The following is a 12,500-nucleotide window of genomic DNA, read 5'->3' on the forward strand; positions in this document are numbered from 1 at the left end:
AGATCATCGAGGAGAAACAGAAGATCATCGAGAAGCAGAAGATCATCGAGGAGAAACAGGAGATCATCGAGGAGAAGCAGAAGATCATCGAGGAGAAACAGAAGATCATCGAGGAGAAACAGAAGATCATCGAGGAGAAACAGAAGATCATCGAGGAGAAGCAGAAGATCATCGAGGAGAAACAGAAGATCATCGAGGAGAAACAGAAGATCATCGAGGAGAAACAGAAGATCATCGAGGAGAAACAGAAGATCATCGAGGAGAAACAGAAGATCATCGAGGAGAAGCCGAAGATCATCGGGGAGACACAGAAGATCATCGAGGAGAAGCAGAAGATCATCGAGGAGAAACAGAAGATCATCGAGGAGAAACAGAAGATCATCGAGGAGAAACAGAAGATCATCGAGGAGAAACAGAAGATCATCGAGGAGAAGCCGAAGATCATCGAGGAGACACAGAAGATCATCGAGGAGAAGCAGAAGATCATCGAGGAGAAACAGAAGATCATCGAGGAGAAGCCGAAGATCATCGAGGAGACACAGAAGATCATCGAGGAGAAACAGAAGATCATCGAGGAGAAACAGAAGATCATCGAGGAGAAGCAGAAGATCATCGAGGAGAAGCCGAAGATCATCGAGGAGACACAGAAGATCATCGAGGAGAAACAGAAGATCATCGAGGAGAAACAGAAGATCATCGAGGAGAAGCAGAAGATCATCGAGGAGAAGCAGAAGATCATCGAGGAGAAACAGAAGATCATCGAGGAGAAGCAGAAGATCATCGAGGAGAAGCAGAAGATCATCGAGGAGAAGCAGAAGATCATCGAGGAGAAGCCGAAGATCATCGAGGAGACACAGAAGATCATCGAGGAGAAACAGAAGATCATCGAGGAGAAACAGAAGATCATCGAGGAGAAGCAGAAGATCATCGAGGAGAAGCCGAAGATCATCGAGGAGACACAGAAGATCATCGAGGAGAAACAGAAGATCATCGAGGAGAAGCAGAAGATCATCGAGGAGAAGCAGAAGATCATCGAGGAGAAGCAGAAGATCATCGAGGAGAAGCAGAAGATCATCGAGGAGAAACAGAAGATCATCGAGGAGAAACAGAAGATCATCGAGGAGAAGCAGAAGATCATCGAGGAGAAACAGAAGATCATCGAGGAGAAACAGAAGATCATCGAGGAGAAACAGGAGATCATCGAGGAGAAACAGAAGATCATCGAGGAGAAGCAGAAGATCATCGAGGAGAAGCAGAAGATCATCGAGGAGAAGCAGAAGATCATCGAGGAGAAGCAGAAGATCATCGAGGAGAAGCAGAAGATCATCGAGGAGAAGCCGAAGATCATCGAGGAGAAACAGAAGATCATCGAGGAGAAACAGAAGATCATCGAGGAGAAGCAGAAGATCATCGAGGAGAAGCAGAAGATCATCGAGGAGAAGCAGAAGATCATCGAGGAGAAACAGAAGATCATCGAGGAGAAGCAGAAGATCATCGAGGAGAAGCAGAAGATCATCGAGGAGAAGCCGAAGATCATCGAGGAGAAACAGAAGATCATCGAGGAGAAGCAGAAGATCATCGAGGAGAAACAGAAGATCATCGAGGAGACACAGAAGATCATCGAGTAGAAACAGAAGATCATCGAGGAGAAGCAGAAGATCATCGAGGAGAAACAGAAGATCATCGAGGAGAAGCAGAAGATCATCGAGGAGAAGCAGAAGATCATCGAGGAGAAACAGAAGTTCATCGAGGAGAAACAGAAGATCATCGAGGAGAAACAGAAGATCATCGAGGAGAAACAGAAGATCATCGAGGAGAAGCAGAAGATCATCGAGGAGAAACAGAAGATCATCGAGGAGAAACAGAAGATCATCGAGGAGAAACAGAAGATCATCGAGGAGAAACAGAAGATAAACGAGGAGAAGCAGAAGATCATCGAGGAGAAACAGAAGATCATCGAGGAGAAGCAGAAGATCATCGAGGAGAAACAGAAGATCATCGAGGAGAAACAGAAGATCATCGAGGAGAAACAGAAGATCATCGAGGAGACGCAGAAGATCATCGAGGAGAAGCAGAAGATCATCGAGGAGAAACAGAAGATCATCGAGGAGAAGCAGAAGATCATCGAGGAGAAACAGAAGATCATCGAGGAGAAACAGAAGATAAACGAGGAGAAGCCGAAGATCATCGAGGAGAAACAGAAGATCATCGAGGAGAAGCAGAAGATCATCGAGGAGAAGCAGAAGATCATCGAGGAGAAACAGAAGATCATCGAGGAGAAACAGAAGATCATCGAGGAGAAACAGAAGATCATCGAGGAGAAACAGAAGATAAACGAGGAGAAGCAGAAGATCATCGAGGAGAAACAGAAGATCATCGAGGAGAAACAGAAGATCATCGAGGAGAAACAGAAGATCATCGAGGAGAAGCAGAAGATCATCGAGGAGAAACAGAAGATCATCGAGGAGAAACAGAAGATCATCGAGGAGAAGCAGAAGATCATCGAGGAGAAACAGAAGATCATCGAGGAGAAACAGAAGATCATCGAGGAGAAACAGAAGATCATCGAGGAGAAGCAGAAGATCATCGAGGAGAAGCAGAAGATCATCGAGGAGAAACAGAAGATCATCGAGGAGAAACAGAAGATCATCGAGGAGAAACAGAAGATAAACGAGGAGAAGCCGAAGATCATCGAGGAGAAACAGAAGATCATCGAGGAGAAGCAGAAGATCATCGAGGAGAAGCAGAAGATCATCGAGGAGAAACAGAAGATCATCGAGGAGAAACAGAAGATCATCGAGGAGAAACAGAAGATCATCGAGGAGAAGCAGAAGATCATCGAGGAGAAACAGAAGATCATCGAGGAGAAACAGAAGATCATCGAGGAGACACAGAAGATAAACGAGTAGAAACAGAAGATAAACGAGGAGAAACAGAAGATAAACGAGGAGAAGCCGAAGATCATCGAGGAGAAACAGAAGATAAACGAGGAGAAACAGAAGATCATCGAGGAGAAACAGAAGATCATCGAGGAGAAACAGAAGATCATCGAGGAGAAACAGAAGATCATCGAGGAGAAACAGAAGATCATCGAGGAGAAGCAGAAGATCATCGAGGAGAAGCAGAAGATCATCGAGGAGAAGCAGAAGATCATCGAGGAGAAACAGAAGATCATCGAGGAGACACAGAAGATCATCGAGTAGAAACAGAAGATCATCGAGGAGAAGCAGAAGATCATCGAGGAGAAACAGAAGATAAACGAGGAGAAGCAGAAGATCATCGAGGAGAAGCAGAAGATCATCGAGGAGAAGCAGAAGATCATCGAGGAGAAACAGAAGATAAACGAGTAGAAACAGAAGATCATCGAGGAGAAGCAGAAGATCATCGAGGAGAAACAGAAGATCATCGAGGAGAAGCAGAAGATCATCGAGGAGAAACAGAAGATAAACGAGGAGAAACAGAAGATCATCGAGGAGAAGCAGAAGATCATCGAGGAGAAACAGAAGATCATCGAGGAGAAACAGAAGATAAACGAGTAGAAACAGAAGATCATCGAGGAGAAGCAGAAGATCATCGAGGAGAAACAGAAGATCATCGAGGAGAAACAGAAGATCATCGAGGAGAAACAGAAGATCATCGAGGAGAAGCAGAAGATCATCGAGGAGAAGCAGAAGATCATCGAGGAGAAGCAGAAGATCATCGAGGAGAAACAGAAGATAAACGAGGAGAAACAGAAGATCATCGAGGAGAAGCAGAAGATCATCGAGGAGAAACAGAAGATCATCGAGGAGAAACAGAAGATAAACGAGGAGAAACAGAAGATCATCGAGGAGAAGCAGAAGATCATCGAGGAGAAACAGAAGATAAACGAGTAGAAACAGAAGATCATCGAGGAGAAGCAGAAGATCATCGAGGAGAAACAGAAGATCATCGAGGAGAAACAGAAGATCATCGAGGAGAAGCAGAAGATCATCGAGGAGAAACAGAAGATCATCGAGGAGAAACAGAAGATAAACGAGTAGAAACAGAAGATCATCGAGGAGAAGCAGAAGATCATCGAGGAGAAACAGAAGATCATCGAGGAGAAACAGAAGATCATCGAGGAGAAGCAGAAGATCATCGAGGAGAAACAGAAGATCATCGAGGAGAAACAGAAGATAAACGAGTAGAAACAGAAGATCATCGAGGAGAAGCAGAAGATCATCGAGGAGAAACAGAAGATCATCGAGGAGAAACAGAAGATCATCGAGGAGAAACAGAAGATAAACGAGTAGAAACAGAAGATCATCGAGGAGAAGCAGAAGATCATCGAGGAGAAACAGAAGATCATCGAGGAGAAACAGAAGATCATCGAGGAGAAACAGAAGATCATCGAGGAGAAGAGTTATGAACAGAGATCTTCCTCTCCGTCAGCAATAACACATCATGATGAACAGAATGCCTGCATTACAGAGGAATACACACCAGTCTAAAGTTTAATGTTTTTTAAAAGAAGTCTCTTCTGCTCATCAAAGCTGCATTTATTTGATCAAAGATACAGTAAAACAGTGAAATATTATAATGTAAATCATCTGTTTTCTATGTGAATATATAGTAAAGTGTAATTTATTCCTGTGATCAAAGCTGAATTTTCAGCATCATTACTCCAGTCTTCAGCGTCACATGATCCTTCAGAAATCACTATAATATGATGATCTGATGATAAAGAAACATTCATGTTTATTATCAATGTTGAACCAGTTATTTTTATTTGATGAAAAGAATGTTCAAAAGAAGAGCATTTATCTGAAATAAAAAACTTTTGTAAAATTAAACAGTACCGTTCAAAAGTTAAAAATAAGTTAAAAATAGAAAATAGTTATTTTAAATTGTCATAATATTTAACAATATTATTATTTTTATTTTTTTTATCAAATAAATGCAGCCTTGGTGAGCAAAAGAGACTTAAAAACATTATAACCTGGTAGTGTATATTTTCAATAACTTGTTTATACGGCACACATGTTCAGTGAGTGTAATATATATATAGCAGAGGAATGGACTACGCTTGGGGAAAAGTGAGTTTTCTCCAGTGTAAAGTTAAAGGAATCTCAGATCTCGGTGTTGAGCCGGCTTGTGATTGGAGGATGACAACGTTTCTGCCTCCTCCAATCAGAAGCAAGATAAACCCCATGGAAAAAACACACGGGCTATTTCAGAGCAATTTCCCAATGCAATCTCAATTAAGCCTTTAAATACTTCCTTTAGCTAATTAAGTCAACTGAACTACCATTGTGTACAAGTCTTCAGTGGGCCAAAACCTCTCGTAATCAAACAGAGAGAGAGAGAGAGAGAGAGAGAGAGAGACGAGAGAGAGAGAGAGAGAGAGAGAAAGAGAGAGAGAGAGAGAGAGAGATAGATAGATAGATAGATAGATAGATAGATAGATAGATAGATAGATAGATAGATAGATAGATAGATAGATAGATAGATAGATATAGAGAGGAGGAAATTAAGAGTATATTCTACATAATTTGGTGGGCCGGTTCTCCAGCTCGAGATGTCACACACCGGCTGTTTTAGGGAAGACTCCTGTTATCCATTTAAAGTGATTGACAAATCCTGCAACTCGACTCCGTCAGCAGTTTAATCACGCGTCTGCTTTTGCTCAACTTTCATCTGCAATATTGGCAATTATTCAACAGCATGATAATGATCTCCGCAACATTTCCGTTCGGTCATTTATTCTGTCAGACAAAAAGTCAATTTATGTCATATGTGTATTATATGACAACAAAATAATCTTTCTGAATCTGATTCAGCTCTCCACATCTGAAGCGAATCACACACACACAGAGCGCTGTGTTGTTGAGCGTCACACACACACACACACACACACACACACACACGGCGAGAGGTCAGAGGTCAAGGTCGGGTCTTTTGTCAGTGTGTATTGTGTGCTCACGCCTCCTCTGTCAGTAATCAGACTTGACATGTTACAGGCCTCAGATAATCAGACGCTTCACACACACCACTTTAGTGTTATTACGCCGTGATTGTCATCTAACGCTGGAGGAGAGTGTGTGTGTGGTGGCAAGCACGTTTCACGCTTCATACCTGTAATGGTAATAATGAGTGAGATTACAGACTCTCCTGATGGAGAATCGTCTCGATACACGACAGCCTTCGCTCTTATCCTGAGGAAAACACTGACCAACACCTTTCATACGCAAATCATTTACTCCTTCATTCCACATCCGCTGCTTTTCTTTGAGGAACAGGATTTTACTGTGACCCCCAAAACACACGAGAGTCAGAGGGTTTTCTCCTCTATTTTAGAAGTTGATGAGTTAATGCTGGGTAATCGATGGGTTTGGCTTTAGTTGTGCATCACTGAAACCGTTTTTATGAGGAGAATAAATGAAATAATGAAAGGCCTGGTTTCACAGACGGGGCTTAAAGGGATAGTTCACCAAAAAATGAAAATCATCCTAGGTGTAGATGGCATTCTTCTTTCAGACGAATACAATCAGTTATATTAATAATATCCTGCTCTTCCCAGGTTTATAATGGCAGTGAATGGAGGATGAGATTCTGAAGCCCAAAAAAGCTCATCCATCCTCAACCCGGTAAATCCATACAGGGCACCATGGGTTAATAAAGGTCCCCTGAAGCGAAGCCATGCATTAGTTAATTTATAATAGTTATTTATAATTTGATTATAGTTTATTTATAACTATATTATGAACTATAATCACTGGCTCCCGATAACAGCCATACGTGAGTCTAGTTCCGACAGAAAAGTGACCTCTGACCCAATGTATGACGAGGGACCTCTGACCCAATGCATGACCTCTCACCCAATGCATGATCTCTGACCCAATGTATGACCAGTGACCTCTGACCCAATGCATGACCTCTGACCCAATGTATGACGAGGGACCTCTGACCCAATGCATGACCTCTCACCCAATGCATGATCTCTGACCCAATGTATGACCAGTGACCTCTGACCCAATGCATGACCTCTGACCCAATGTATGACGAGGGACCTCTGACCCAATGCATGACCTGTGACCCAATGTATGACCAGTGACCTCTGACCCAATGCATGCACCCACGCATGACGAGTGACCTCTGACCCGATGCATGACGAGTGACCTCTGACCCAATGCATGACGAGTGACCTCTGACCCAATGCATGACGACTGACCTCTGACCCAATGCGTGACGAGTGACCCCTGACCCAATGCGTGACGAGTGACCCCTGACCCAATGCATGATCTCTGATCTGATGCATGATGAGTGACCTCAGTCCCAATGCATGACGAGTGACCACTGTCCCAATGCATGACAAGTGACCTCTGACCCAATGCATGATCTCTGATCTGATGCATGATGAGTGACCTCAGTCCCAATGCATGACGAGTGACCACTGTCCCAATGCATGACAAGTGACCTCTGACCCAATGCATGATCTCTGATCTGATGCATGATGAGTGACCTCAGTCCCAATGCATGACGAGTGACCTCTGACCCAATGCATGATCTCTGACCTGATGCATGACCAGTGACCTCTGAACCAATACATGACGAGCGACCGCTGTCCCAATGCATGACGAGTGACCTCTGACCCAATGCATGATCTCTGACCTGATGCATGACCAGTGACCTCTGACCCGATGCATGACGAGCGACCTCTGTCCCAATGCATGACCTCTGACCCAATGCATGATCTCTGACCTGATGCATGACCAGTGACCTCTGACCCGATGCATGACCTCTGACCCAATGCATGACGAGTGACCTCTAACCCGATGCATGACGATTGACCTCTGACCCAATGCATGAGGAGTGACCTCTGGACTAACCTTTACTAACCTTAACCTCACCTTTACTGGACTAACTGCGAGGAAAACCAGCTACGTGCAAAACAGAGAACGAGTGAGATGGAAAAGTGACATCTGACCCGATGCATGACGAGTGACCTCTGACAGATGCATGGCGAGTGACCTCTGACCAGATCCATGACGAGTGACCTCTGACCCGATGCATGACGAGTGACCTCTGACCTCTTACGCGATGCATGACGGGTGACCTCTGACCCGATGCATGACGAGTGACCTCTGACCCGATGCATGACGAGTGACCTCTGACCCGATGCATGACGAGTGACCTCTGACCCGATGCATGACGTGTGACCTCTGACCCGATGCATGACGAGTGACCTCTGACAGATGCATGGCGAGTGACCTCTGACCCGATCCATTGCGAGTGACCTCTGACCCGATGCATGACGAGTGACCCCGTCAGAGGTCATGCATCGGGTCTTCCGCCGGAACTAGACTTACGTACGCCCGTTACCAGAAGCCAGTGATTATAGTTTATAAAGTTATAACCCATGGTGCCCTGTATGGATTTACTGTTATGAGGATGGAGGCACTTTTTTGGGCTTCAGAATCTCATCCTCCATTCACTGCCATTAGCTGGGAAGAGCAGGATATTTTTTATTTAACTCTGATTATATTCATCTGGAAGAAGAAACTAATTTACACCTAGGATGGATGAGGGCAAGTAAATTATGGGATAATTTTCATTTTTGGATGAACTATCCCTTTAGATTAAGCCAGGATTAGGCCTTAGTTCAATAAGGACACGTGCCTTATAAAAAAACATTACTGGTGCAACTAGAGACGAAACAATGGCTCTGACTTATTTTAAAATCTGCTAGTGCGAGTTGCTTTCAGCTCAAACATGTGTTTTACTCTGGGATTAGTTTAACCCTTTCTAGTCTAAAGAGTCTGATTGCTTGAACAAACATTCTTCTGTATTCCATCGAAATATCCTCGTCCACAGACTGGTCTGGTACCAGTAATACTGCCAGAAGATGGACTCAGGTAAATAATTTAATCAGATTAATAGAGTAATAGTAACCAGCTCACTCACTGGACATTTCTTCCTCATCACCTTTACTGGACTAACTCCAGGGAAAACCAGCTACATGCAAAACAGAGAACAAGTGAGATGGAAAAATGTGAGGTCACTATTACAAGGAGAGGCAAACAAAGTGGAGAAAAGAGGAAACAGAGACCGATGGGATAGTTAGTGGTTTTCTGAGGCATATGAAACATTTTAGCCAATCTGATTGTTTGTTAAAGAAATGATTTTGATCAGAAGTTGAGTTTCAGCACAGAGCGGCTCTGCTCTCTCTCAGGATAATGAGGACTGACACGAGCGAGAGACACAGCGTTCAGAGGGAGGAGAGAGAGAGAGAGAGAGAGAGAGAGAGCATTCACAGGGGGAAGGGAGAGAGAGAGAGAGAAAGAAAGAAAGAGAAAGAGAGAGAGAGAGAGAGAGAGAGGCGTCCGACACACATGCCTGTTCATACGCCAGAAGAGTGAGTTACTGGAGGAAACTAATGTTTTTACTCATCAAGGACGCGAACAAATCCATTTCAGATAAATGCTGAACTTTCTATTCACCAAAAAATCCTGAGAACACAAATCTGTTTTCAACAGTGATAATAATCATAAATGTTTCTTTAGCATCAAAATCCTCATATTATACTGATTTCTGAAGGATCATGTGACGCTGAAGACTGGTGTAATGATGCTGAAAATTCAGCTTTGATCACAGGAATAAATTACACTTTACAATATATTCACATAGAAAACAGCTGGTTTACATTATAATAATATTTCACTGTTTCACTGTATTTTTGATCAAATGAATGTAGCTTTGATGAGCAGAAGAGAGTTCTGTTGAATTCTATATATTGAAAGCTGCCAAAAGAACTTCTACCTGGCCATTAAACACACACTCCTCAACGAGGATTTGAGGGAAGGGTTTGTTTTACACCTGCGACTGATTAAGGGAGAAAAAGCCACAGATCCACTTGATCAGAACACAAACTCTGAAAGATCCTGGGTGTTTCCGCACTCATCTTGAGCTGACAGAGGAACTGACGGATGAACCGAGGGAGGAACTGAGGGAGGAACTGAGGGAGGAACTGAGGGAGGAACGGAGGGAGGAACTGACGGAGGAACGGAGGGAGAAACTGACAGAGGAACCGGGGGAGGAACTGACAGAGGAACCGAGGGAGGAACTGACAGAGGAACTGACAGAGAAACCGAGGGAGGAACTGAGGGAGGAACTGACAGAGGAACCGAGGGAGGAACTGACAGAGGAACTGACAGAAGAACTGACAGAGGAACCGACGGAGGAACCGAGGGAGGAACTGAGGGAGGAACTGACAGAGGAACTGACAGAGGAACCGACGGAGGAACTGACAGTGAAACCGAGGGAGGAACTGACAGAGGAACCGAGGGAGGAACCGATGGAGGAACTGACAGAGAAACCGAGGGAGGAACTGAGGGAGGAACTGATGGAGGAACTGACAGAGAAACCGACGGAGGAACTGAGGGAGGAACTGAGGGAGGAACCGACGGAGGAACTGAGGGAGGAACCGATGAGGAACTGACAGAGGAACCGATGGAGGAACTGACAGAGAAACCGAGGGAGGAACTGAGGGAGGAACTGACGAAGGAACCAAGGGAGGAACTGAGGGAGGAACTGACAGAGGAACCGACGGAGGAACCGAGGGAGGAACTGAGGGAGGAACTGACAGAGGAACCAAGGAGGAACTGACAGAGGAACCGAGGGAGGAACTGAGGGAGGAACTGACGGAGGAACCGAGTGAGGAACCGAGGAGGAACTGACAGAGGAACCGACGGAGGAACTTAGGGAGGAACTGACAGAGAAACCGAGGGAGGAACTGACGGAGGAACCGAGGGAGGAACCGATGGAGGAACTGACAGAGGAACCGATGGAGGAACTGAGGGAGGAACTGACAGAGAAACCGAGGGAGGAACTGATGGAGGAACCGAGGGAGGAACCGATGGAGGAACTGACAGAGGAATCGACGGAGGAAATGAGGGAGGAACTGACAGAGAAACCGAGGGAGGAACCGTAGAAGGAACTGACCGAGGAACCGACGGAGGAACTGAGGGAGGAACTGAGGAGGAAATGACGGAGGAACCGACGGAGGAACCAAGGGAGAAACCAACGGAGGAACTGACGGAGGAACTGACGGAGGAACTGATGGAGGAACTGACGGAGGAACAGACAAAGGAACTAAGGGGGAACTGATGGAGGAACCAAGGGAGGAACTGACGGAGGACTAAGGGGGAACCGAGGGAGGAAGCGAGGGAGGAACCGAGGAGGAACTGAGGGAGGAACCGACGGAGGAACCGTCGAAGGAACCGACGAAGGAACCGAGGGAGGAACCGACGGAGGAACTGACCGAGGAACTGAAGGAGGAACCGAGGGAGGAACTGACAGAGAAACCAAGGGAGGAACTGAGGGAGGAACCGAGGGAGGAACCGAGGAGGAACTGACGGAGGAACCGACGGAGGAACCAACAGAGAAACAGACGGAGGAACTGACGGAGGAAGCGAGGGAGGAACCGAGGAGGAACCGACGGAGGAACCGACGGAGGAACCGACGGAGGAACCGAGGGAGGAACCAACGGAGGAACCAACGGAGGAACCAACGGAGGAACCAACGGAGGAAGCGAGGGAGGAACCAACGGAGGAAGCGAGGGAGGAACCGAGGAGGAACCGACGGAGGAACCGACGGAGGAACCGACGGAGGAACCGACGGAGAAACCGACGGAGGAACCGAGGGAGGAACCAACGGAGGAACTGAGGGAGGAACCGACGGAGGAACTGATGGAGGAACTGAGGGAGGAACAGACAAAGGAACTAAGGGGGAACCGAGGGAGGAACCAAAGGAGGAACCAAAGGAGGAACTGAGGGAGATCAAGCATTCTCAGACCTGGTTGAATGTTTTGAAGTGCAGCTCCTTGTAAAGCGCATCCCGTTCGTCCAGCTCCACCCATCCAGTGGCCTTCAGCTCCAGCAGAACCTGCTCCCGCTCCGCCGGGGAGAGCCAGTCTGAGGCCTACAGGAACACACCATCATCATTATACACACACACACACACACACACTCATGCATCATCATTATATACACACACACACACGCACTCACATACACTCATACACACTCACATGCACACTCACACACACACACAGCTCCAGCAGAACCTGCTCATGCTCCGCCGGGAAGAGACAGTATGAGGCCTACAGGAACACACCATCATCATTATACACACACACACACACTCACATTCATGAATCATCATTATATACACACACTATACACACACACACACACACACTATGCCCTTAGACTAACCGTACCCCTAAACCTACCCATCACACACACACACACACACACCCACACCCTACCCCTAAACCTACCCATCACACACACACACACACACACACTACCCCTAAACCTACCCATCACACACACACACACACACAACCCCAAACCTACCCATCACACACACACACTACCCCTAAACCTACCCATCACACACACACACACACACACACTACCCCAAACCTACCCATCACACACACACATACACACACACACACACACACACACACACAC

General features: G+C 45.9%; 1 protein-coding gene and 1 long non-coding RNA gene across 2 annotated transcripts in view; both read right to left on the minus strand.

Moving 5' to 3' along the window:
- LOC143733369 (pterin-4-alpha-carbinolamine dehydratase 2) overlaps positions 1–12,500 on the minus strand; it is a 22,319-nt gene that overhangs the window by 5,982 nt on the left and 3,837 nt on the right. Inside the window, exon 2 of the mRNA XM_077225076.1 lies at positions 11,815–11,940. Coding sequence (XP_077081191.1) covers positions 11,815–11,940 — 126 coding nt within the window. The remainder of the gene's footprint in view (positions 1–11,814; positions 11,941–12,500) is intronic.
- LOC143733410 (uncharacterized) lies at positions 6,523–8,178 on the minus strand. Its single transcript, XR_013201351.1, has 3 exons — positions 7,115–8,178; positions 6,878–6,922; positions 6,523–6,787 (listed from the first exon to the last, which is right to left on the minus strand). It is a non-coding gene; the product is annotated as an uncharacterized LOC143733410 (long non-coding RNA).

The sequence above is a fragment of the Siphateles boraxobius genome, unplaced genomic scaffold, assembly GCF_051911475.1.
Source record: "Siphateles boraxobius isolate OS27281-9 unplaced genomic scaffold, OSU_SipBor_1 125, whole genome shotgun sequence".
Classification (NCBI taxonomy): Eukaryota; Metazoa; Chordata; class Actinopteri; order Cypriniformes; family Leuciscidae; genus Siphateles; species Siphateles boraxobius.